Source organism: Watersipora subatra, chromosome 2 (assembly GCF_963576615.1).
Source record: "Watersipora subatra chromosome 2, tzWatSuba1.1, whole genome shotgun sequence".
In the NCBI taxonomy this organism is placed as follows: Eukaryota; Metazoa; Bryozoa; class Gymnolaemata; order Cheilostomatida; family Watersiporidae; genus Watersipora; species Watersipora subatra.
In genome coordinates, this window is record NC_088709.1 from 64,516,394 (window position 1) to 64,544,273 (window position 27,880).

The following is a 27,880-nucleotide window of genomic DNA, read 5'->3' on the forward strand; positions in this document are numbered from 1 at the left end:
ACAATGGCCTTCCAGGTAATACTAAGATAGCCATGTGCATATATGTGCATATATTCAATATGAGCAACATCAGAGAATAGTCAATATGTGAAAGCGAAATCTGAACTAATATAATTCAATGAAAATCTTATCAGGAAATAAGAGAACAATGCAAGTAAAATAAAAACAGTAGAAAGGATTACATAATAATATGCATAGATAGAGGCATCGAACACTGCATTTTTCTAAACTTTCAGTAAAGGCGTAACAATCTAAATAGACAGCCCGAGTCCTGAGTCCAGTTACTCATTCAAATGAAGGTCCTCAGCCACCATTTTAGCTGTGATACGGTGCATCTGAGGTCTGTTGGCTATGAAAGTGTTGATTGCCTGTTGCCTCACTGAATCCAGTTTGTACAAGTCCCTAAGGGACAGAAAGATAACTTATTTAGAGGGGTAACCGAGAGAATGATAAATAACTTACATGCAGTTGAAAATAAGAAATCTACTTACTTGATGCTAGACCAAACATAACCACAGCCGAGCTTACATGCCGAGTGATTCGAGTAACTGACAGATAGCCTACTAACATTGAGATGTGAGCAAATGACAGAAAACTTACTTGTATATTGGCCTGAGGAACTTCATCCTTCCGACATCTGTGACAAACTTAAGTGTAGCGTCCAATTGGCTGTCAGAACCAGCCCTCAGGCACAACTGCAGCCACCTGCAATCACGAATCAACACTTGTCACAGAATGTCACTTTTAGATCAATAGCTGACACTGACATACCTCAAAGCAAGTCAAGAGACTAAGCTGAACCTAATCTAGGACAGTATTTAGAGCAAACAGACTTTTTGGCCCATTTCTATACAATCTTATGCCGCAGCAAAGCACTGACAATACTCTATTATGTCCTTCAAACCTGTTTGCTAAATACACAATCTGAATTCAAGATTCTACGTTATGGCATTGGAACTTCGCGTCCTTGCATTAACAGCCCAGACAGCCAAATGACGATCTAATGGGGATCAAGTTTTGTCGATATTAATCTTGAAACATAAGTTACAAAAAAAGCGCGACTTTATAACAAGCTAGCGTTGTTATCGCGCTTTTAGGAGCTCATTTTTCTCAACATTCAGCCTATTAAACATCCTGTAACACGCTATGAGCAATGCTAAATAGTTTATCTACCTTTCATAAAAGACTGAGATTATTTTGAAGGCTGAATTTAGATAATAATGGGTTTTAAGACACCCATCTCTCTATCATTCTAAATCGAACAAAACATCCCCAATTTCCGTTCCTAAAAAGCTAGCATACATCACATATTTATGGAGATATTTATATTTCGAGACCGATATTGAAAAGCTCTAAAAAATCCTTCACGAATTTGCAAGTTAGTGGATCAATCTTTATTTCGAGTACAAAATCGGAATCAGCGTGTCTGATTTACCTAAAAGAAACGATGAAAGCTGTATGTGACAGTTGTGGTTTAAAGATGCAAGTTCTAAACACCAGTTAGGTCAATCCTTAAAGCAATGACAAAATAGAACAGAAAAAAAATTCCCCGTTGTTCCCAACATAGATTGTACTGAATGTCTTTAACACTTACAGTGAGTAAAAATCAACCAATTTGTCAACCACCTACATAGATCAATTCTTGTGTAACATACCATGTTTTGTAAGTTTTTGGAAAACTAAATTGTTATATCATCATATGCTCTTTGATAATAAATCAAAAGATAAAACGAAAGCCTGTACAACACTAATACGCTACAAATGGAAAAATGAAATTGCACATAAATGAGTATACAACTCCAAAATTGTTTGTCCTAAACTGCTAAGGGGTCTACTAGCAAAGTGGTTAAAGGAGTGACAGCTTGGATTAGCATGACATAGCACCACAAGCACATGAACACAAATGATGCAGAAAGTGCGCACGATAAATCTATCCTTTACCAAAACAATGAGAGTCATTTGCTAACCTTGTTTTGATCTCAGCATTATTCACGCCTGGCAGCCGATATAAAGCTCCCATTTGAAGCACTCTATCCACTGGCATTGGATCCTAAAATAACCAAGCAAGGCTCACATATTCTAATAGAGAGAACCTGACTGTTGTCTGAAGTTGATCGAGAGAAGATCGATAGATTATATTGATTATTAGGATATTGATGAAAACATAGTCATGGATTGGATAGTACGCAGTGATAATTGATAAAAATTGAATCGACACATGTGATGGGATACAACCTCAGAGATCAGTTCTACCAAAGATTCTATCAAAGATCGGCTCTACTGCTCACGGAATAAGATCCGCTCAGAATATTGATCAAAAAGTTGCCAAAAGCATTTATAGTGTTTTAAGAAAAACAAATAAATATGGCAGTTAAAAAATTCATGCAATGGAATTTTTTTCATAAAGAATACATAAAAAAAGGTAAAATAAAAATACTACCATGTCACGACCTTGACACCACTTCGGTCGGCTACTATAGTTATTATTTAGGTTTGAATGCGGTACCAAAAGATAACATCACAATTTTACATTTAAAAATAATTGATAAGTTTACTACATATAAAGTTGATTTGTTTTCAAATTTACTTCTCATGTCAACATTTTTGTTTGCTAGAGAAGTAATGCCAACATTTTTGTTTTGTTTCCCATGAAAATATGTAAAAATTCATTTAATTCGTTTGACAGGCAAAAAAACAAGATGCTCCTTAATACTTTCGATACATTGTATAATACAAAGCTTAATAAGAAAATTAAACTACAATAAAAAATTCAAAATAATAATTACAGGCAATAAGGAGAGTTTGCTGCTACTTTAGAGAGACGCGGACAGAAGGCGATGCATAGGACACCGATATATGACATTAATCACTCTAACTTTTAATCTATTTTTAATGTTTTTACCTATACGTTACACATATTTTTTAAGCTTTACCAGCCTCTTCACTTTTACCTACAAAACCACAATATTTCAAGAAACTTTTAGAAAATGAGCATCGTATGTTGGAAATTATTTCCGATATCATCAAATATTACTTCAAATCACATACCTGGTATATAAAATTGGCATGTTGAGATGATCGATAATAGAGAATTAAATAATAAATTGGGTTGAATTCTATTGCTATAAATATATTTTCTGTTACCGCCTATGCTATAAAATTATAGATCATTGAATGCGAAAAACTCAAACACAATAATAAGTTCTAAGTTGATTTTAAATGATACGGGGAAATGATATTCAAATAATTTTAAAATTAGGGAGGTGATATCCAGATAACTCTATGAATATTGATGGGATATTCAAATAGCTCTATGACCAGCGTTACGATTTTCAGATCACGCTATTAACACTGATACTCTGATAACTCTATGCATAACAGCATTATATTTTGATAATACATGGCCAGCCTCATGCTAGCGTGACTTGACTGCAATACCTTGATAAGGAGTGTAGACAGAAATGCGACTTTTTGATTGGTAGAAAAGCCATCAAAAACAGCGCTGTCTTGCGGAAGATCAGTACCAGCTAACCAGTGGTTGGCGAGTGTCTCACATGCAGTGAATAGTGTCTGGTCATATCTATAAACACGAATAGTTTAACACAAAGAAAACTACAAACTACTAGTAATTCTACTATAGAATGAGCTATCTAAGCCATGTTTGATAATCACTATGTTTCCATGGTGCGCAGTACTGCAATGCAGCCCCCTCCGAAGTCGAGGGGATTGTATGTTTACATGCTGAGCAGTGGTTTTTAGCAAATTAGCCAGAGAAAAGAAATTGTATAAATCGAATCACCTTATGGAGAAATAGAATCGATCATGGATACCGAACGTCAGAAACAGTCTTTTTATGCTTCTGTCGTCGTTATACTTTAATTTATAATACACATTCACAAAGTTTTACAAACCTCAACACAATTTTTACAAAGTAATATATTTTTAATACGTATTTTCAAGTAATATATTATTTAAACTTTACTTTAGGACGTGCCACCTATTTTTCGAAAAGTGTTGGCATCGATAACAAAGTCTAGGAAAGTAATCACCTCATCATCCTCGTGGGTGCAGACCATAATTAAATTTACGTGAAAGAAGATCGGAATGGAAAAAAACAAGATTAGCGGGATAACTTTTGTACTAGTTTATGACCCTCGATGAATCTGCCTCCACAGCAAGAGAGCTATTCGCAGCCACTGCGCAATTGCCGTTTTCTTGCTGCGAATTTGCACTGGCTTCGCACTGATCAGTGCGCAGTGATTTCAGTGTGAAGTACTGCGAAGTACTGCGAAGTAATTCCGAAGTATTGCGCATCATGGAAGCATAGTGAATATGTATTCTATATGCAGTAATCCAAATAATCCATCGCTAATAGTTCCTAATAGTTTAAATGACATTACAGTAAGCTGTTAAACATCATTTTCATCAAATTCTGTTTGAATAAACTTTGTCTAATAAGAAACCATGGTAAGTACAGATATGGAGGAAAGAACTGTGTGAGCAAATGTTTGAGATGAATCTCTAAGGATACTAGTAAATTACGCAAGTGTAAGGGCTCACGTTTCCAATGGTGCACCCCTTGCACTTGTAGGAGAATTACAGTAGTTGTCCCTTTGATACAGGTACATGATAATCATGTCGGGTAGATTGACAGCGAATAAGTGCTTCAGCAAAAGCCCAAAATCTTTTTGACTGTTGTTATGTTAGGTTACGATAACTGAGCGATTATTTCATATCAAACATATTTAGCGTATGCTACAATTTTTTGTAAAATTCATTCATGATTCTTCGATGTATTTAATTGCCATATCGGTACTATCTCCCTAAAAGCGGCAAGTAGATGATAACTTCCAGTTTATAGATACATGTAGGACTGACAAATGTGTGTCACGTAACCCTTTCTGCAACAGATATTATTTTTCAATAATTTGTCTTGCACTCTCCTCTAGGGCACAAGATGCGAATCAAAACACTGCCTAAATGCTCAAAAAAAGGCTCAATGTACCCAACATGATAATCATGTTGGGTACATTGACAGTGGATAAGGGCTCGATAAGTGGTTGATGAGGAAACTTATCTTCCATGAAGTAAAATTCTCTGCCTAGTAATTACTTTAACATTTGTTTAAAAAGACTACGTAGTGATTAGATAATCAATCATAAATGATGTCACATATTGCTTCAAGTTATCTTTCTACCTAAACTCAGAGACTGCAAAGTGGAAATTTACAAGTTCGGTAAACGATTGCTATCGCATGACGATTTTAACTTATCTACAGCGCTTCATAATAATTGCCATTATTTTTCTTGTTCGTTTATTGTAAAGCCACAAGTAAGTGATAACGCTAGAGGAGAGGATACTAGATATGTGCGCTATCATCCATGCTAAATTCTCCTACAATTTTTAAATGCATATGAGGTTTGTACTTGTCAAACTTTTAACACAAAAGGTAAAACAACTCCAACTTCAATGAGACAATCATTAGCAGGCGGTGATTAAAGATTTGTGTTTCTTCGACAAAAATCAACTCGTAGACAACAAACAGTAGACTAATTGTCGTCAATGAGAAAATTTTGTTAAACCTTGACTTACAATCAACCTTGACATACAAATTTTTTAACGCATGATGTAAGATATGAGCAAATATTGGATTTTATACCCGTACTAATTTCCGACATCCAACAAACAGAGTTTTAGGTAAATTAGTTTTGAATATCAATACTCGGCTAGGCAGTTCTTCACATAATTTGGTTTACATTATTTGAATACATAAAAGCACCTCACACCTTCATCTTTTCGCTTTACAATCATGGCTTCTCAACATTCAAGTCAAACATAAAAGAATGTGCGATGTTGTTTTTATAACTTCTAGAAAAACATGAGCAAACATTTTCGAATCAAATCTTCAAAAAATATCTCCGAAGCCATCTAGTAGTCATGATAATAAAGTAAAAGTGAAAAAAGCTGAAAGTGAAAACTATAAAATGTCAAAGTATATGGAAAAATAAATGTAAAATCAGATAAATTATAATAATATCAAGTTCACATAGTCTAAGCTTAGACTAACTTTGTATGTAAATCACCACCTCTACCTACACAACAACTGACATCAACTATTATCAACACGGCTATACCTCGTATATACCTCGGCTATATTCCTCGTCTTTAGAAGATGAAGTGACAATATAATTTTTTTCTGTTAGTTCTCACTTCATTAGTTTCGCCTTCTACATAAAACTTGCATTTTTGCATTTAAATTCTTACTAAGCTTTATAATGCGATTGTTTCAATGCTATATTTAATTACTGAAAGAATTTCTATCACAGAGTTTCAGGGCTGTACAACTAATTCCATGTAATATAGTACATGTTACAGAAATGTTTACTTCAGCATATGATAGTTTTGATACACTAAAAACATCTTGGAACAGATTAGCTTGGCTTGACTGTACGAGGGTTGACTGTACGAGGTTTGACTGCATGAGGGTTAACTGTACGAGGGTTAACTGTACGAGGGTTGACTGTACGAGGGTTGACTGTATAAGGTTTTACTGTACGAGGGTTGACTGTACGAGGTTTGACTGTACGAGGTTTGACTGTACGAGGTTTGACTGTACGAGGTTTGACTGTACGAGGTTTGACTGTACGAGGTTTGACTGTACACTTCAATGTACAGTGCGCCCTCGGCATGCGATATTAATCCATTCCAGGATTGGCATCATATGTGAAAATGTATAGAGGTGTATAGAAACCCATTGTGATTATATAATGCAAACATCCCACGGTAAAAATCATCAAAATTTTATATAAGCACTGTACACACTACAAATTAGTAGCAAAATAATGTTAACCTTAGTAACTATAATAGTTACATGTACCTACAGTAACTTTAGTGTATTTAGTAGTTATGATCTGCAATAAAATGTAACGTTACACTATACTACGTGTACATGCAGTAGCAGCAGTAGACAGTTTTCATAGATAGTTCTTACCTTCGAGACATAGATATAACATAAACGTTGAATTTAACTTTTAAAAATGAGTTTAACTTATTAAACACACACTTGAAGGTAAGTTTTTGTACGTGTTTTTAACTAGTCATACTTCGACTTACGAGATTAATGCGTTCCGAGACTGAGCTCGTATGTCAATTTACTCGCATGTTGGTGCAATTTATTTATATATAGAACAATTAAATATATATTGATTGGTTTCCATACTCTAAAAAAATGCAAACAAAACACTCAAAACAAGATACTGTAACAGAAAGAACATGTTGGTTAGTGTCCTAACTTACCACATGCTTTCAAAAAGCAACAAATAAAAAATAATGCAAGGAAATGTGATTAATTAAAATGTAAAATTAAACACATACAATAGCAGTTAACGCTAGCATTTGCCAGGGAGGGAGATATAAGTGATCCTTCATTACAACAGTTGACTTTGATAAATTTGGATTTTATCAAAGTCTTAAAAGACAAACTTAGAAGCAAACTTTCATTTTCAACCTAACGTAATTAAAATTTCTTCGGCGTTCATAGTTTGAAGTTTCTCGCTGGTTAGCTAACTTTTCCTTTGTTTCGCTTTCATGACTAGCCGGCCGTTATAAGATAAACCTATCTAAAGACGTTTGCCTTTGTCGCCCTTTCAACATGTTGCGATTAGGACGAACACAGGTGTCGTCACAAAGGGTTAATGCACAACCACTAGCCAACTTGTCCGAATGTCTATTTTACAGTTTTACGATAGATAGCACCGGCTTTTTCACATAGCATTGTTTCAGTTACGCTGTCACCGACTAATTGTTGATCCAATGCCACCAGTGGTCGTGAAGATCGCTGCGCCGTTTAGAAACTACGGTTAGTCCTTTTGCGAACTAAATAAATGCCCTGAATATAATCCTTCTGTTTGATAATTGTGGATGTATTTTTGTCATATTGCTGAGCTAGCTCAATCACGCACACAAATTTCGCATATTTTTCAATAATTTTCCGTTTAATATCAATTATTATCATTTGCTTTTTCTTTGCATTATCTTTCATTTTACTGGCAAACTTTCGGTCTACGCACAGTACTTTTAATTCACATAATTCTGCACTGAAAATCGCGCACAAAAAACACGGTACAACAGTATAACCTGAGCAGTTGAAAAATACAGAGTGATGCTGTTCTCATAAAACACCTCCGGCATACTTGGCAACTGACTCACGTGCTCGTATCTCAAACATGGCTCGTATGTTAGTGCTAAAACTTGCTTGACAGCAGGCTCGTATCTCAAGTTTCTCGTAAGTTGGAGCACTCGTAAGTTGAAGTATTACTGTATTGGTTTGTATTGACAACTTTTCTCCTTTTCTTTTTACTCTCAAATGGTTTATGGTCTATGGCTACAGTAATTTTACAATAAGTTAGGGAAATGCATGCCTTCAATGTCAATTTACAATTTAAATTTTCATTTTTATAGAAAGCAATGTCTATTCCGCAAAGGAAAAATAATAAGAAATATTTTGTGTCTAAAATAACGCAAAACAAAAATACATCTTTATTATAAGTAAAAGAGCGATGTCTGTCTGACGGTCCGCTTATCGGTCGCCAGGGTTCAAAGTTGGGATAAAATATAGCTTTTCTCGAGATTACAACTCATGACGTTCAGCTTGGTATACCAACATTCTAATGCCTGCATCAAAGCATCGCCTGTGAGCATTTCTGAATAATTGCGCGATTACTTATTCTCTGTGGTTCGTCGACACACCTGCCGATCTCTCACAGTGAACTGAATTGCCAGGGTACTCCCATATATAAATAGAGATGACTGTACATGTATATGTTTATTTCTTTCCCCAGTGCGACAAGAGCGAAAGCCATATTATTAAGGCCAAATATGAGATTTTAATTATTCAAATCGAATTTGAAAGGTTTTATATAAAGGAATATAAAGGTTTTATGCTATATGATTAGTAAAATATATGCACATTGCCTAATCCATTTTAAGATCTTCTCAAACTAGCACCTCTGGCCTTTCCTTAAGGGAAAAAACTATACTTAACTTTAATTGAATGACTGTACAGTAATTGTAGTAGTACAGTCATACTTCAACTTACGAGCTTAATGCGTTCCGAGACTGAGCTCGTATGTCAATTTACTCGCATGTTGGTGCAATTTATTTATATATAGAACAATTAAATATATATTTATTGGTTTCCATACTCTGTAAAATGCAAATAAAACACTCAAAACAAGATAATGTAACAGAAAGAACATGTTGGTTATTGTCCTAACTTACCACATGCTTTCAAAAAGCAACAAATAAAACATAATGCAAGGAAATGTGTTAAATTACAATGTAAAATTAAATACATACAATAGCAGCTAACGCTAGCATTTGCCGGAGAGAGATATATAAGTTATCCTTCATTACAACAGTTGAATTTGATAAATTTGGATTTTATCAAAGTCTTAAAAGACAAACTTAGAAGCAAATCTAAAAGCAAACTTTCATTTTTAACTTAAAGTAATTAAAATTTCTTCGGCTTTCATAGTTTGAAGTTTCTCGCTAGTTTTTCCTTTGTTTCACTTTCACGACTAGCCGGCCGTTTTAAGATGAACCTATCTAAGGACGTTTGCCTTTGTCGCCCTTTCAACATGTCGCGATTAGGACGAACACAGGTGTCGTCACAAAGGTTTAATGCACGACCACTAGCCAACTTGTCCGAATGTCTATTTTTATAGTTTTGATAGATAGCAACGGCCTTTTCAAATAGCGTCGTTTCAGTTACGCTGTCACCGGCCAATTGTTTATCTTATATCCAATGCCTGAGCGGTCTCTCCATCAGCGGTGGTGAAGATCGCCGCGCCGTTTAGAAACTATGGTTAGTACTTTTGCAAGCTAAATGCCCTGAATATAATCCTTCTGTTTGATAATTGTGGATGTATTTTTGTCATATTGCTGAGCTAGCTCAATCATGCATACACATTTCGCATATTTTTCAATAATTTTCCGTTTAATATCAATTGTTATCATTTGTTTTTTCTTTGCATTATTTTTCATTTTACTGGCAAACTTTCGGTCTACGCACAGTACTTTTAATTCACATAATTCTGCACTGAAAAGCGTGCACAAAAACACGGTACAAAAGTATAACCTGTGCAGTTGAAAATACAGATTGATGCTGTTGTCATAAAACACCTCCGGCATACTTGACAACTGGTTCACGTGCTCGTATCTCAAATATGGCTCGTATGTTGGTGCTAAAACTTGCTTAAAAGCTGGCTCGTACCTCAAGTTTCTCGTACGTTGGAGCACTCGTAAGTTGAAGTATTACTGTATTTTACTGAACTTCAACTTTTTCATTGCTAAAATTTTATCACCAATCGGTTTCCGGCTTCGTTTTCACTGTAACTCTTAGCCGACCTCATTAAAACCTCTTTCAAACCAATTCGATAAGAAAGGCCAATGAAGCTGTTCTCAGAAGTGGCCTCTCGCATACTTGATCGTTTAACGGCCAATGAAAGGAAAAAAGAAATTTTCTTACTGTATTTCTGGAGTGGCATGACTTGAGGTGGTAAATATAGTGGGTAGGGAGAGAGGAGGCAAAAACATATCAACACTAATTATGTTACTGTACACTAGAAAATAAATTTAATATGTAATAAAGTAGTTTGGTTAGCAGTCTAAGAAAAGATGTCTGATCTCTGACTCTCCATTCGAAGGAATTGCAACTCCAACTGTGCTATTGATTTTTAAAGGGAAAATATTACCGATTTTCAGAAGAAATGCTGTACTGAGAGAAATCGGTCATCATATCTCTTTTAGGCGTTGTGAGGTTTTCAACAAACAGCATAACAGCATTTGTGATTTCGACGTAATAAGCACACTCACTGCCAAAATTGAACTTCGAACAAAGTTTTTTGTTGAATTCGTATGACAAAGACGAAAAACCATTGTGTTCCACTTTGTAAGGCAAAAAATCATATAACAGAGACATCGTAACCTGAGGGACGATGTGCTCGACAGTACCTACTAGCTAATGGTATATACCGATAAAGAAGGTAAAACGTAAGCATGAGGTGGGGTTATAAGGATGTACTTACACAAGTTTGTACTTACACAGGCTTGTACTTACACAGGCTTGTACTTACACAGGCATGTACTTACACAGGCATGTACTTACAGAGGCATGTACTTACACAGGCATGTACTTACACAGGCATGTACTTACACAGGCTTGTACTTACACAGGCATGTACTTACACAGGCATGTACTTACACAGGCTTGTACTTACACAGGCATGTACTTACACAGGCATGTACTTACACAGGTTTGTACTTACACAGGTTTGGTTGCAGGCATCCCAGGAGAGTATAGCCAGTTCTGCCAGTCTATCTTGTTAAGGGCGTCGTGCTACAAAAAACATAATAAAACTTTCCCAGACTAGGACTGAGCAAATATTTGAGATGACTTTAGCCTTCGACTCCGTCAACTTACTTTGTGACTTGACTTTTAATTGTAATTAAAGGACTTTTAATTGTGATTTTTTGTAAAGCTTCACATGATTGGAAGATGGGACAAAGCCTTCCGGGTGCATACTCAGAAAGATGGACCTACATGCATGATGACTGATCACTTGGAACTTTGAGCCACTATTTAAAGTATGTAGACAAACAAACAAACAAACAATGCATCTATATATATATATATATAAATCTCAGTGTTTGTCTTTTTGCTAAAAAAACGTGTTCAGGTATAGCAATTAAAATACAGCAATGAAACATTCGCACGACGCTGGACTTGATCTCATTGATCAAAGTTAACGTTAAGCTATACGGAATACAATGGATTCATTGGTCAAATAGTCATTACATTGGTTAAGATATTCACGCTTAAAGCAATTGCTTGGGGTTAATGACTAGCACTGTTGACCGTTACGTAAGGATTACTACGCTGGCCCAAAACGCTGGTATTGTCTCAGTGAAGATTTTAGTAAAGATCTAGCTTCCCAGGTAAGTTACTCAAATTCATCAGGCAATTATTCTATTGCCCATGCAACTCCCGGGCATTTGGTTAGTTAATGTCGAAAGTAAAGCATCTCATAAACATTCGTACTCAATTTTTCAAGTAGTAAAGAGGGTGGATAGAACCAAGATTAACTCACATTTGTTAATAAATCTAGGATTTTACCTCTGCTAGACTCATGACAGACAGCTGAGATCTTAATCCCAGTCATCTTATTGATACACTAACAAACCTGTGTAGTAAAACAGTAGAGGTGGTTCAAATTTAGTGAATGAACGTGTGTGGTGAAGGTGGCCCTTACTTATCTACCATAGATGACCAGAAGCTAACGAGGCTAGGAACATGAGTAGTAGAGGAACGAGTGTTTGCATACTACTGTAACAGTTGTTAATGCGCTAACCTGGGTGGCAAAATAGGAGTAAAGGAAATCCTTCCACTCATCAGTCGTAATAGCTTGCCCTTTGAACTTCTGCACGTAGGCTTTTAGCCAGCCTTCCATAGCATCTACAAAGAAGACAACTCCTGCACAGATACAATCCTATGCGTAGTACACTCAGCAGATGTCAAGCAAAAAGCAACCAAACCTAACACAAAACTGGAATATTTGAATGCTTCGAGACATTTAGAATCAATATACCCGTAAGAGATGAAGGAATAAAGGCTACTTCATTACTGAGTCAACTCAGTTGACCAATAATAATGGTTAATAGATTTATCCAGTATCGTTAATCTGTCTACTAATTGAACATAAAATATTAAATATTACATTAATAAAACCGACCAAAAAGACGAAGGGATATGTATATTGCACGTTTGTTAAAATAGTACAGCAATCCCTTGCCATTTTGCGGTTCACCTTTAGTGATTTCGGTGCTCCACGGGGTAAAAGATATTAATTAAAAATTAAAGTAAATAAAAATACATAAAATATATAAATCGCTCTCATACTCTGACCCAATGAGATCCCTCGGCGAAAATCTTTGCAATAGCAGCCATCGTAGTTTGCTGTTTTCTTGTTACGTCACAAGCAGCATGCTTCTGAAGCCTGTGTCAGGCCTGTTAAACGCGACCATGACTCTCAAAATCGTCTAACGAACTTACGAAAAAAGGAAAACGTTTACAATAAAAAAGTGACTTCAAAAATTAACTTATATTTTGTGGAATTTCCCTTAATCGTAGGAGGTACCTGTCCTGATTAACCACAACAAGTGAGGGATAACTGTAGCTGACCAGATATTGGTAAAAACAGAACAAACCTGCGCCTCCCACTTGAGACTCGATATAAAAGAGGAGAGCAGCCCCTTTATCGTATGGCACCCGGCTGAAAGCGTCATCCGGATGGCTCCCAGTAAGATCGGGTACCAAATGAGTGAAACCATGAGTTTCTCCAAAGTCCTTGACCTGCCATTCAAACAACCTTCTGAACTGGTCAACACGCTTCATACATAGCTAGTAGTCGATCTTACCGTACCAAGCGAACGATGTGAATTTAATGACGAGACACACTAAATTGATTAATATTGCGCAGATGTAAACTTGAACGAGATGAAATGAATTAAGTGGAATAGTTTCAAGGGACCAGAGTCTGAATATTTAAACCTGCCATTTTCACTTTGCACCCGACAAGCTATTTGAAACAAACTATTTTCCAATGACACAACATTAAAAGCGGTTTGAGCAACATTTTTTTGTGTTTGCAACCAGCGGTCTTACGTTTCAACTTTTTTATTTACAAACAAAACTCCCTGCCTCGCCTCTTACCTGTCCCAACTGCTGTCTCTATGGAGTAAAGTAACGCCGAACCGCGTTCATATGGTACAGATGAAAACGCCTCATCAGGGTGGACACCGGTCAGATCGACGACCAGCTTGGTCAGTGAACTACTCTCACCAAACTGCACAACAATCTACAGACACAACACTCAGTAGCATGGCCACTAAACTCATCATAACCTAATGGTCTGGAATACCTGACCTGCAAACAACAGGTTGGGGTTCGATTCCCAAAGAAGCCACGGGTGGTGACAAGAATTACACTGAACCTTAAATTACTCTCTCTGCAACTGGGCATGTTTCCAGATTCCCTTGCCACAGGAGTCAGACATGTCCAGCCTAGATCACAGAGACCTTGTTTGTGTAACAAGGCTTTTAAAAAACACACAGCCTTCGCGTGCAGTAAACTATGTAGACATTATACTCATCTTCAAGGGATAGCTCACACACAATGCTTTTATCAAACTAGTATGAGGGGATGTGTTCATGAAGGTAGTGATTCCAAAAGTTGTTATTAGCTTGAAGACCATGATATGGGTCAGCCATCAACTAAACTCGTTCCTGTTTCACTAGTAATGCTTTGTAACCAGTGACAGGCCTTTTTTTAAATTAAAAAAATTAAATTAAATTTCGAATGAATTAAAGTCTGAAGCATTCTTATTGGATAGTTGGTGAAATTCTATGACCTCCGACATACCAAAGACTGTGATGAATTATATTAATAAATCCCAATGTGTGTTAAGCTGCATTCACATCCGCCGATTTAAGGACAATTTTTCCATGGACCGAGAATCGCATCGTGTGAACAGAGCAAATGAGTCAAAGATCGATTTTGTCCAAAGAGAAATTTTATCAAGCAGTACCCAATCGATGGCCGATTATCGATTTAAGTAGCCAATGAAGTCCCTTTCACATCGAGTCACATATTGTCACTTAAAGTGAACGCCACATTTGTCTTTACATTCGTGTATGTTTTTGTCATAGCATCACTCGTGAGTGATAATAGCACCTCTGAAGGGTGCTATCAACAGAATTATCGCTCAAGTTCAATTTGCTATTATAGCAACGGTACGATAATTGAAGCATTTGCCTCACTTACTATGCAGTTGCTATAAAAGATTATTAGGTATGTTAGCATAGCATAGTTAAGTATGTTAGCAAAATATTGTCTTCCCTATAGAACAATGCATTACTAGTGATGAGCTGGGCAGTGCAAAATAATTAGTGAATTTGCTAAAAACGTCCACGAGTAACATCGTAGGAAACAGTTAACAAAATGCAAAGTATGACTCACTAAAAATATATCAGCTGAAGTTTTCTGACCCTGCAAATAAAAACTGGCAAAATCACCCACTCTCAGTCCAAACTTTGCCTGGTGTGAAAGAAAAAAATCTAGTTGATAACTCCCATAAAATCGTTCATATACCGGCCACGAAAAATGAGTTTGCAAGTCGGCTGGTGTGAACGCAGTCTACATTTAGTTTGCGTAAATGCAATGCATTTCCGTATTTTTTGGTTGATTTCATACAATCTTTCCACACATACTCCACGCCTTCGGCAAGAAATATTTTTTCTCAAAACTCCGCGTGGTTCCTGTGAACCAGCCTCTTGAACACCTACTTGTGGACTGTCTGATTGAAATTGAATGAAATTCTGGGTATCGCTGGGCTTATTGATAGTACTATCATAAATGCAAAATTGTCATTTGAAATGTCATTAAAAATTATTGAATATTTTCGATTAGCATGAATCTTTAATAGGCCCTAATTGTATAAAAGTACCCAACCATTGAAAAATCAATAAAATTAACAAAAATCTCCAACAGGAACTACCATAACCTGGAAACAAGTATGAGTTGGTATCTGTAGGAATAAGGACTACATATCATACTTACAGCTTCATAGAGGGCAGTCCATCCACCAATCATCGCAAACTGTCTATGTTGCTCTCCATACATGCGTCCAACAATCTTTCTCTCAACAAAAACTGTGTGCCCCTCGTTTAGCCAGAAGTGCTCCCAGTTCTTGTTAGTCACCAAGTTGCCCGTCCAACTGTGACTTATCTCGTGGGCGATTACAGAGGTGGCCGATCTGTCACCAGCCTGAATGTAGATCAGGTAATTATAAGTGGATGTAAAAAAAACTCAGACTAACAGGTAGCAATACACTGAAACATCATTGAACAGCTGATGAGTGAAAAGAGTACTAGCACTTGAGTTTAAAAATTAGTGAAGAAAACTGAAGGCCTCTCCCCTCCATTATGATAGAGTTACACACCTACATTATGATAGAGTTACACCCCTATACTATGATATAGTTGCACCCCTATACTATGATAGAGTTACACCCCTATACTATGATAGAGTTACACCCCTATACTATAATAGAGTTACACCACTATACTATGATAGAGCTACACCCCTATACTATGATAGAGTTACACCCCTATACTATGATAGAGTTACACCCCTTTACTATGATAAAGTTACACCCCTACACTATGATAGAGTTACGTCCCTATACTATGATAGAGTTACACCCCTACACTATGACAGAGTTACACCCCTATACTATGATAGAGTTACACCCCTACACTACGATAGAGTTACACCCCTACACTATGACAGAGTTACACCTCTACACTATGATAGAGTTACATCCCTATACTATGACAGAGTTACACCCCTATTTTATGATAGAGTTACACCCCTACACTATGATAGAGTTACACTCCTATACTATGATAGAGTTACACCCCTATACTATGATAGAGTTACACTCCCACACTATGATAGAGTTACACCCCTATACTATGATAGAGTTACGTCCCTATACTATGATAGAGTTACACCCCTACACTATGACAGAGTTACACCCCTACACTATGACAGAGTTACACCTCTACACTATTATAGAGTTACACCCCTATACTATGACAGAGTTACACCCCTATACTATGATAGAGTTACACCCCTACACTATGATAGAGTTACACTCCTATACTATGATAGAGTTACACCCCTATACTATGATAGAGTTACACTCCCACACTATGATAGAGTTACACCCCTATACTATGGTAGAGTTACACCCCTACACTATGATAGAGTTACACCCCTACACTATGATAGAGTTACACCCCTATACTGTGATAGAATTACACCCCTAAACTATGGTAGAGTTACACACCTACACTATGATAGAGTTACACCCCTATACTAAGATAGAGTTACACCCCTACACTATGATAGATATACACTCCTACACTATGAGAGAATTGCACACCTATACTACGATAGATATACACTCCTATACTATGTGAGAATTGCACACCTACAACATGTTGAAGCTACACGCATACACAACAATCATATTCTTCTAATTCTTGTAAAAGCTGTAAAAATGTTTAGTATTGTTTGCCACAATCAAGTACAGCCTGCACTAATTTTGAATTCAACCAAAAAGAAATGTATACACTGACAATCGACAATAAGCTTTATAGACTAAATCTACCGAGACAGCTGCAGACAGGTGCTCAGGAAATCCTCGGCTTCATTTGTTATCTTCTGGTTATGATCAAATGATGTACCACCTCTCACAAATATTAAGAGACTGGCCATCATGTCGGTTATTTTTTTGAACGATTTAAAAATGTACTTTCAAGTTACTGACTAATTGACTTCAACAATGTCATCACCTCAACCCACCAAGGTCCGGTCTATAAAAAATTTTAACAATGACAGGTGCTTCTAGCATTTCACTATCTGCGATCTATTGAATAGTAAAAGAAAAGGATCATACTTCCCAAAATTGGCTCCTGTTTTAACAGTTCATTACAGGTACCGAAAAACTTTCCTCAAACAAAAAGTCAAACAAGAAACTTAACAAACTAAAACCGAGATTGTTTACCAGCAAAGTGGGTGTGACGAATGTGAGGCAAGGGTTCTCCATACCACCAAATGGAAAGCTAGGAGGCAGCACCAAGAGATCATAGACTCCCCAGATGTAGGGACCACACAGATCCTCAGCTGTCTTCAACATCGTATCTGTCTATCAAATATACAACGATTGTCATAAATACTGCATTTATGATCAAATGTACTACGGCCACAGAATAACAGTGAACTTTTGTTACTTTTCTAACCCCGGCTATTGTTTATCTGATGCAAAAGGAACAAGCAAACATTTACTTGCTGTAACAATGGGGATCTAGCCAATGTTATCCTCATTGTGAATATTGTGGCTAAACGTTCTGATATCACATGCCACCCATGGCTTCCCGCCGTTTAGTAAAATAAGTTTATCATACCTTACACTGGTTGTCATTGCTCATAATGCCGGCGTATGCTAGCTTGACACCTGAAGCTTTAAAAGAAATGCTTCCAGCCCGAAGAGCAAAAATGCCAAGCAAAAACTTGTTGAAAAGTATGCACAGAAAAAATTTAAAATTTGATAATACAATTTTATTATCAGCAGATACGGTAAAAATTCAGCAGATTTTAGGCCATGAAATGCAAGATTTTACTGTAACAGAACATGATTAAATGGGTAAGGTTGGAAACTTCAGAAACAAATCTTAATATAACTGAACCATAACTATAGAACTATTTTTGATATGGATATGCAGTGCATTGTAGTGGTGATCAATTCAGGTAAATCCCCATTGGAGTTAACCGTTAGCACTTAACATAATGCTATAGCATGATAACAATGTGTGTGAATGTCAATTCTGCTTATTCTTCATTCAATACCTGTATGTGATAAGATGATTTTCTGACAACAAGAAACTACCTAAACATAAGTTAAATATTTTAAAAGGTTTGAGACACGAAAATATTTTGGGAACAACCACTGGAAAGACAACTCCTCCATGAGCATGTCCTTGCCTCACTAATTGAGCTGTGACAATACAAATGTAGTCTTACGCACTGCAGGAATAAAGGTAAAGGATGAACTACAAGATGCTAGAATAAGATGGCGCAAAAACCAAATTAAAGCAGAAAACTGAAAAACCTCTTTTTAACGAGTCAACTTTTGATAGTTGTATAATGCAGTTTTAAACCCAAAGCAGAAATGTTAAGCAACAATATCATCAATACATTATCAGCTTTTATTTTTGAGGTCAGTATTTGTGTTTAAGGGAAATTGTTTTTTATTCACCGTAAAATCTTTGATTGTTGCCAAAATATAGCAGCAGTGGTGAAAAAAATATTTCCCCGCCCAGCAAGATAACATTAGATAAAAGTCAACCTTCTGTCTGCAATATTTTCATGTTGCGTCACACACAATTTTAACGCTGACTCCCAAGTGATTTTAATATACATATATATAAATTGAGCAGTTAGAAGTATATTATTATATACTCCTCACTGCTCAAGAAAAGGTGCTGCCTACCAGACAGTTCCAAGTCCAGCCCTATTAAGTTAGGGATGACCATCGATACAGAATGTGTCAGGATGCCCTTGAGACCATCCAGTATAGCAACAGCAGGTGCAAGCAGGTGGCCGATCCGATTTCCACCGCATGACACAACAACGCAGCAGTAAATGTGTATATACAATCACTATGGCTTGCATCGCCAGCAGGACTGGTGAGAAATTTAGGACAACGTCAATGAAAGCACCTGTGCAGAGATCGGATAGGAACCTCGTCTGTTAGTAGTCATTTCAAAAGAAAGGGGAATAAGTGATGTGAAACCTTTCTATACAATAATCACTCATTTTTCGCAGTTAATTGGGACGGGCGCCTCCACGGAAAAAAAGTCCGCGAGATAAAAACTAATAAAACTCATAACTAATAATCGTAAGTATTTTCCTTTTTTTCTTGACGATCTTGAGGGTCGAGGGAGCTCAAAGGTTGACTTGCAACAAAATTCACATTACAGTTATTTGGTATCAAAAGATTCACCATGTCGATACTGTGAAGTAGCGAGCATTTATATTTGATACAGGCTTTCCGGCAGAACCCAAAGTATTTGTCATAAACTAGTGCTATGAGACATTTTATATCGAGCCTTTTATTGGCTTTAAATTTCACGGGATAACACCACGCGTCTAAACAATAACCAAACTGTTGGAGTACGTCAGCCAAATAAAGTGATTCCAAACTACGGCGTTTGTGTGATGGATGCAATTAACTGTTCGTTTTTGAGCTTTTAAGAGCTTGTAATCACATTTCCACATATTTTACACCTCCAACACAGCAGAGTAAGACAGGGTGAATATTTTGATACCAAATAACTGTAATGTGAATTTTGTTGCAAGTCAACCTTTAAGTTTAGTCAAGTAAACCTTAAAGAAAGCTCATGAAGGGTGTTACAAAATTTTTTACATTTCCCAAAACTTGAAAGGAACAAGATGGACTGTGACAACTGTTATTACAATGATACACACAGAGGAATCTCACTGAGCCAGAGTAGGAGAGTGATTTGTATGTTTTAGTTTTTTATTTTTAATTATTTTTGAATTTTAAATGATTATTTGTACCCCATGAAGTAGAGAGGGATTACTGTATATGTATGCTAACAGTCTGTAAAGTGTCACTTCATCATGTTATGTTAGACGTCTAGTAAATTAAACAGCCTGTTACAATAACTAAACGGAAGCTTTTTTTCAGCTAACTCGTATACAATTACGGCAGCGTAATGGAACCAACCTCAGCAAACTCATAAGCAGCAGCATCCAGCATCTCTGGCTCTGTCCAAACCTTTGACCTCTCCCCTATCTTCCTACAAACATTATAAAGTGCAAGCTTGTGACCTCTGTCTTATCTTCCTACAAACATTATAAAGTGCATGCTTTTGACCTCTCCCCTATCCACCTACAAACATTATCAAGTGCAAGCTTTTGACCTCTCCACTACTTTCATACAAACATCATAAAGTGCACGCTTTTGACCTCTCCCCTATCTTTCTATAAATACTATAAAGTGCAAGCTTTTGACCTCTCCCCTATCTTTCTATAAATATTATAAAGTGCATGCTTTTGACCTCTCCACTATTTTCATACAAACATCACAAAGTGCATGCTTTTGACCTCTCCCCTATCTTTCTATAAATACTATAAAGTGCAAGCTTTTGACCTCTCCCCTATCTTTCTATAAATACTATAAAGTGCAAGCTTTTGACCTCTCCCATATCTTTCTATAAATATTATAAAGTGCATGCTTTTGACCTCTCCACTATTTTCATATAAACATCCCAAAGTGAAAGCTTTTGATTGTCCACTATCATTCTATGCAGAGTAAAAATATAATACAAATGAAGTAGATTAATGTCCCACCCTTCAACACCCACTTTGTATGAACTGCTGCGGACCGTTACGGAAAGCAAAACCTAATAGGTCAGTCAAGGAGTTTAGCTGACTCACCTGGAGACTAGGTCACCCACAGCAATGGCAATGAGATAGCTCGGGATGGGGATCTTCTGGAAGAACTCATACGTGACTTTATCATCAGATGCTGCCGCGCTGCCTTGTGGCACTGCACTCATGAGCACAGTCAAAGCCTTATTAACCGTCACCTATAAATGAACTAAAGTTAGCACCTTAATGGCTTCTTAAAAGTTGGCTACAGTTCATGCCTTGTCAACAGCCAACTACGAGTATACAGTAGACGCCCCATTAACGTAAACCTCCGTTGACATAAATTACACCGAACGTAAAGAATTTCTGCAAAGTATTTGCATTGTAGTACGTAAGTAATTCCAAATAACGTGAAACGTGAAGGTGCTGGGAGTTCTCAAATTCAATTTAAATAACGAGCATCCCACAGTTAGCCTTAAAAGCATCGTTTTCTATCTTGCCGCACTTATGATAGAAAAAATTCGTTAATCCTAACCTCTAAGCCCAGTTTCGGATGGATGGACAGAAAAACACTGAGCTTATTATAGTAAAAAAATTGTTTTCCTTGAATTTATTTTGGGCATAGGCAATTTTCTCTCTTGTTTTTCTCTTGTAGAAAATAAAAAGTGAAAGGCTCGATTTAAATTGACATCGAAGGTGCATGCTTCCCTTAATCCACGTAAAATTACTGTAATCATGGACCACAAACCAAGTGTATGTGATAGGAAAAAAGGGAAGAATTGTTGATACAAAGCAATAATACCACAATGGCTGTAAGGTCATTGTGGTATTTTAATTTAATGGTCATTAAATTTAAAAGGTCAAGTTTAGTTTTTACCTTTTTGAAGGATTAAAGGGCTTTTTGGGGACCAAGAGTTTGGGATGATATTGGAACAGATTAAGCAATTTACATGCATTATACTGTTCGCATGATGTAAAATCCTCGTAACATAAACGTAAGCATTCTCGGAATTGGTTATTTACGTTGTAGGTGGATCTACTGTACTACAGTTAGCCCCTTATCACAACGATCTAAAGAAAGAGTAAAATTTGTGACTCCCTAACAAATACACTACAGTCGCAGCTTTAACAGCTAATAGCTTGTCTATTATTCTCTACAAATAAAGCTACAATGTATTTACAAACTATGTATGGCAGCTCACAAACTAAAGAGCTGATGAGATCTAGAGCAGGTTCCTGACTCTTCTACCATATAGAAGAACTTTCAAGTTCACAAATGATAGAGTTCCCCAGGATTGGCGTTAAGAATCAATGCTATTTTTTGTTTTAGTAAGTCAGTACGGTGCATCCCGGGTTATGTTGCCCCTGCTATACAAGTTTTTCGCCTTACGATAAAGAACACAATGATCTTCCATCGCCGTCATACAACTTTTTTTTCGCCAAATGACAGCAAAGATTTCTCTCGAAATTCCAATTTGGGAGTCAGTGTGCTGAATATGTCGAAATAACGAAAATGCTGATATGTTATTCGGCGAAATCCCTTCCACAATACCTGAAAGAGATACGATGCTTGCTCTCTCTCAGCTCAGCGTTATTCGTTATAAGTTATAGTCAAAGGAAATTGGAAACAGATAAGTGATAAACTTGTAGACGATTACTCAATTTAAGTTTAGTAAAATCGATACTGAAACTTGGCTTTAAGTGTGTGTTTAGTAAGCTAAATTCATAAGTTAAGTTCAGAGTTCATGTTAGATGTCTGTCTCAAAGGTAAGAACTCCCCACGGTACATACTGCACATCATACATTGTAATGTTACATTTTATTGCAGATCATAACCACTAAAGCAATAAATACACAAAAGTTACTATAGGTAACTATAGTTACGAAGGTTAACATACAGTGTAACCTTGGTTTTCGAACGACTCGCAGTTCGAACAAATCGGAGTCCGAACAAAAAATTCAAGCAATTCTTGCTTCGTAGTTCAAACAAAAATCGGAGTTCGAATGCCGGATGCTGAGCGGCGTTGACCGTGACCAACTGTTGTCGCCAAGAAAGGATGCCCCGACGTCCGAGATTAAACCAATGTGTAGCAAATGGGCCGAGTTACAAAATTCCGGCGAACTCCACCACCCCGATAAAGCTGCAGTCACAAGAGTCATCAATGACTTTAACGGCACTATCATGAACCACTTCCGAAAAGTGCTAAAAAGAAGGCAGAAGCAAGTGTCATTGGATAGATATTTTAAGAGAAAAGAACATCCTGTATCCTAAAAAATCCTGATCATAATTCTTTTCTTTATCCTTTTTTTATTTTAACACGTTCATGTTAGCGTAATCTTTCGTATGGAAGATTACGATAGTAATTACATTACGTTTTACGGGTTACATTTATGTTATTTGTGTCTTTGCCATTTTGCTGTACAAATAAATGTATGTGTACTAACAAGGTAAACATTCAGGGTGTTGGAACGGATTAAAACGATTTACATTATTTGTAATGGGAAAAATGATTTCGGTGTTCGAACAACTCGGTGTTTGAACAACCTTCAGGAACGGATTATGGTCGAGAACCGAGGTTGCACTGTACTATTTTGTTACTAATTTTTAATATACACGTACAGTACCTATATAAAATATTGATGTTTTTCACCAGGGGGTGTTTGCATTAGATAATTACTGTGGGTTTCTACACCGCTCTATACAACATTTTGGCCTTACGATGCCGACACCGGAACGAATTAATGTATGACGGGGGTCCACTGTAGTGGCATACAAATAACTCTTGCATAAAATGAAAACTCATCCAGAATAGGAATGAGTTTTGCTTTACCTCCAACAACTGTTTGTAAAAGTTTCAGGCATGTGCACATTGTTACTTTTTTAAAACTTAAATAAATTTTAATTGGTAAAGCTTACAAATCTATACAACAACACCATATTAAAATCTTAAAATAATTATAAAGGTGTTATCTTCTTAAAAACTAGAGTAACAATCTTGAAATAACGTGATTTTAGAATCCTTACGATCCTTATCGATAATTACAAAAACATTAGGGGCAAAAAGTAAACATCAACTATTTGTTAAAGAATTGCTACTATTACAGCCAGATAAACTTAAATCATATTTTATTAGTAATTTTTTTTGTGGTGATCACTATTGAAAATTTTCTATCAAAACATCAAATGTAAGTACAGATTGACGCTTATGGGGCTGACGAATGCTGATATACGAGTCAAAGGATTAAAACAAATTATTACATTCACAAAAATATTACTCTACAGTTTGTTGCCACGGAGATCTTTTATCATCAAAACTTGCAAAAAAGCAAGCTGAAGCAGACAAGCAATTAAATTTTTACACACACTGAAAGGATAATAAAATTGTTGATTAAAAAAGTTGGAAAATTTCAAATTTCCTTAAAATACTTGTGTACCGGTAAGCAGCTTGGCTATAAAACATAATTGTAAGCAAACCTTGGCTCTATAAGGATGTTTTACAGAAGGCGTGTCCTGACACGGAAGAACTGTCCTAGCCATTATGGACTCGAACTGGCTAAACATGTAGGGATGTCTTTTGCCTGCAGTTTGTTCCTTTTCAAGCCATTGCAGACCTTCTGAAGTTGGGGAATTCTCAAAGTCAATACAAATTTCGAATCTTCAACATAAGTGATGATATATATTGACAGCTTTGCATGTTGAGCATAAACTAATGCTACACATAATCTGTGTTTACATTTTTAGTATATCTAACGAAAGAGCCACAAAATGGCCAATAGCAATAGTTTTCACAATTTTCAATAGCCTATAAATTGTCATCAAGGATACTGAAAGATGACTCACTCGGAGCTGAATGTGGAAAGAAGAATGATCTGTAACTTTGAACCAAATTTGTCGACAGGGTCGGCCAAGGTAAACTGAAGGTCGGTTGAAGAGTCTTTGCAATATACTCTTGATATTGTAAGTCTATCTGTGTCAAGAATCTGCAGAAGACAGTTGGGAGTCATAGTCGGTTAACATTACAGTTTGTGTAATGGAATTTAGGACAGAAAAATAATATCACACAGGAACTAAGGCATTTACCAAAACATCTGCCCCAACAGAAACGCGTTTGCATGTGTATGTTCCTTTTCCTTTAACAACTTTTCGTCCAAAATCCACCTCGATATCTAAGCTTAAATCAGTGATAACACAGTCTTCTGGTCGCGAGAAGGAGTTGGGGTCGCCAAGACTCAACCTCTCCGAATGTGCACCTTCAGCCATGACGTAATCTGTAAAAAGTAGTATTGAAGAAAAGCGTTTACGTTGTAATGTCACATTCAAACATAATGTAAAATTTACTTTTGTTACAATGCTAGTTTTGTTCGTGTGTTAATTTTCAGTTTTGAACTATGCACTCAGTCAGCAAACAGAGTGAGAGTGATATGACAAGTGCAGTTCCTCAGGGTCCTATAATAGGCCCAAACTTGTTTTTGTTATATATGAATGACTTGCTGAAATGTGTGCCATGTAACATCAGCCTATTTGCAGATGATCCTACAATTTATACTCCTATCGATAATTACTTCACTGCTGTAGACTGTCAAATGACATATATGCGGTGTACGAGTAGTGTCAAAGGTGAAAACTGGAATTCAATACTAGAAATTACTAATGTAACATGCTTTTCAAATGATTCATCTTCCAATTATCTTTTACAGTATTGTTACATGGAAGCAAACTTTAATCTGAATCACATTCTTTTTATCTACGAGTGTGGCTTTCTAGTGATTTGTTTTGGCAAATCACGTTTTTGTCTTGACAAAAATTGAGAAAGCAAACCGGATGCTAGGATTTTCAAAGAGACAATTTCTCATGCTTCTAAAGCTCTTAGACTGATTGCATATATATCTCTTATTAGACTGCTTATAGAGTATGACTGTCAAGTGTGGGATTCGTACTATAATCTTAATATCAATCACCTTGAAGCAAGCCAGAGGAAGGTATCTAGGTTCACATGCAACGCCTATGGTAGTGGTGACACTAATGTCACGAGCTTGGTGAAGGACATAGGCCTAGTAACCTCGCCAGACCTATTGAAAAGTCGCTGAAAGAAATGTGTATATTCTTGCTACACAAAATTGTCAGCGATTCACATTCTGGATCTCCAGGAGGTTTATTAAAGGAATTTCTGGAGTTCTTTAGTTTTTCAGACCAAAGCAGCCCCACTACTCGTAGCTGACGAGCTACCTTACATTTTCCTCTCTAGAACGATCCGGAATGTAAAACTTGGTGATATGTACAATTTGTGATAAATTCTACTCATTTTTATAAATAGTTCTTATGCATATACATTGGTTATTTTTATTTTACATATTCATTTTTTTTACAATTTTATTGAGGCTTGTACAACATATTCGATAGAATATCTGCAGGTAGAAATTTTACCATATATATACGAGCAACCTTTATTGTGGCAAGCAGTAGTCATATTTTACAATATGTTCTCCATAGAGTATCACAGCAAGTAAAGTAAATAGCAGTAAAAAAAATAAAAATTTGATCTTGTTTTATCTGATATCAGCCATGTACAGATAGACAAAGGAAATAACAAGTTACATTACCATTGCAACTTTCATGATAGATTCCTACAGCTAAGGCATCTACAAATTCTAGAGGTGGGATAATCACCATTACAAGCCAACTCACAGATTTCAACCCATCCATGCCACAACTAGAACATTGAGAGCTTTGCATAAGAAAATGGTAAATAAACACAAAAAGTTGTAACTAGAGCGCAGATTAAAACCAATGTCAATGATCAATGTCTAACCAAACTTTCTCTCAGTAAAAGCGCCCAGATAATAGCAACTTTTATCATGCCGTCTAGCAAGATCAGCATCTGGTATCAATCTACACCAGACCAGGGATTATAATTAGAGATTGCATATGGTGAAATCTCTACTGACAGAAAACAACAAGACATAGCCAAGAACCTCCAAAAACTACAAGATTCACAACTGCAGACCAGAAATATATAGTTTCACTTCTGGACACTAAGGCTTAGTCAATATAAAAGGACAAATATTCACTCCTACTCTTCACTCATTACAGCTTCATGATGGCAGACAGGTGTGTCAGCAAAGCCAGCTAAAGAGTCGATTACCAAAAGGGTGGGCATGGTTTAAGTCTCAGACATGTACTTTTTTATTCTTAAAGTTTAGTCTACAGGTATAACTATTATACCTGTTTCTTGTTCTTAACATCAACATAGGGTTATGGAAAAACCCTTTGACATTCTTTACCTTAGGAATTTCGTTTCTTTTGAAACTGTAGTTCTAAATTGCAGTATCTGGAAAGGTCAACTGTAAGATCTTGGTTGCATTAATTAACAAGATAAATTTATTAAAACAGTCAATAATCAAGATCAGAGCTTATTATGGAGCTATTAGCAATAACTACTTGAAGCAGCCCATCTGCGTTTGATTAATAAACTGAGCCATTCCTAATACGTTGTAGAGTAATTGGTAGAATAATCCAGTTCTATCAATCACCAACACATCTAACTAATATAATAATCTTGGAATTGAAAGCACTGATACTGATCGGCTGTCATGTTTATAGTTTTGACTCATTTTTTATAACATTTAGTAATTGAAGGCACATTTTGATGAAATTTAAACTTATGTTATGAATTTAAACTACGCCATAATGTTTTTTACTTTTGCTAAAGTATGCACGAAAACACAGCGTATATGTACACCTATTCGGCAATCAAAGTGCGCGCATTCAAAAGGCGGTTGAGAAGAAAGTGAGAGCGA

The 27,880-nt window shown here is 36.4% G+C and overlaps 1 protein-coding gene across 2 annotated transcripts; it reads right to left on the reverse strand.

Annotated features, from left to right (window-relative positions):
• Positions 1–40: 40 nt before the first annotated feature.
• Positions 41–27,880, reverse strand: LOC137388909 (leukotriene A-4 hydrolase-like). 2 transcript variants are annotated; one of them, XM_068075395.1, is made up of 15 exons: positions 27,782–27,880; positions 25,164–25,351; positions 24,924–25,063; positions 24,558–24,738; positions 21,149–21,300; positions 20,436–20,508; positions 17,691–17,831; positions 15,677–15,883; positions 13,267–13,411; positions 12,411–12,514; positions 11,328–11,398; positions 3,439–3,580; positions 1,968–2,050; positions 601–705; positions 41–402 (listed from the first exon to the last, which is right to left on the reverse strand). In XM_068075395.1, exons 2-15 carry the CDS (start codon positions 25,341–25,343, stop codon positions 282–284), a joined length of 1,845 nt encoding a protein of 614 aa, XP_067931496.1. In that variant the 5' UTR covers positions 25,344–25,351; positions 27,782–27,880; the 3' UTR covers positions 41–281. The 2 variants fall into 2 exon arrangements, with proteins under 2 accessions (XP_067931496.1, XP_067931497.1); XM_068075396.1 differs by lacking the exon at positions 13,267–13,411 and adding an exon at positions 13,772–13,916.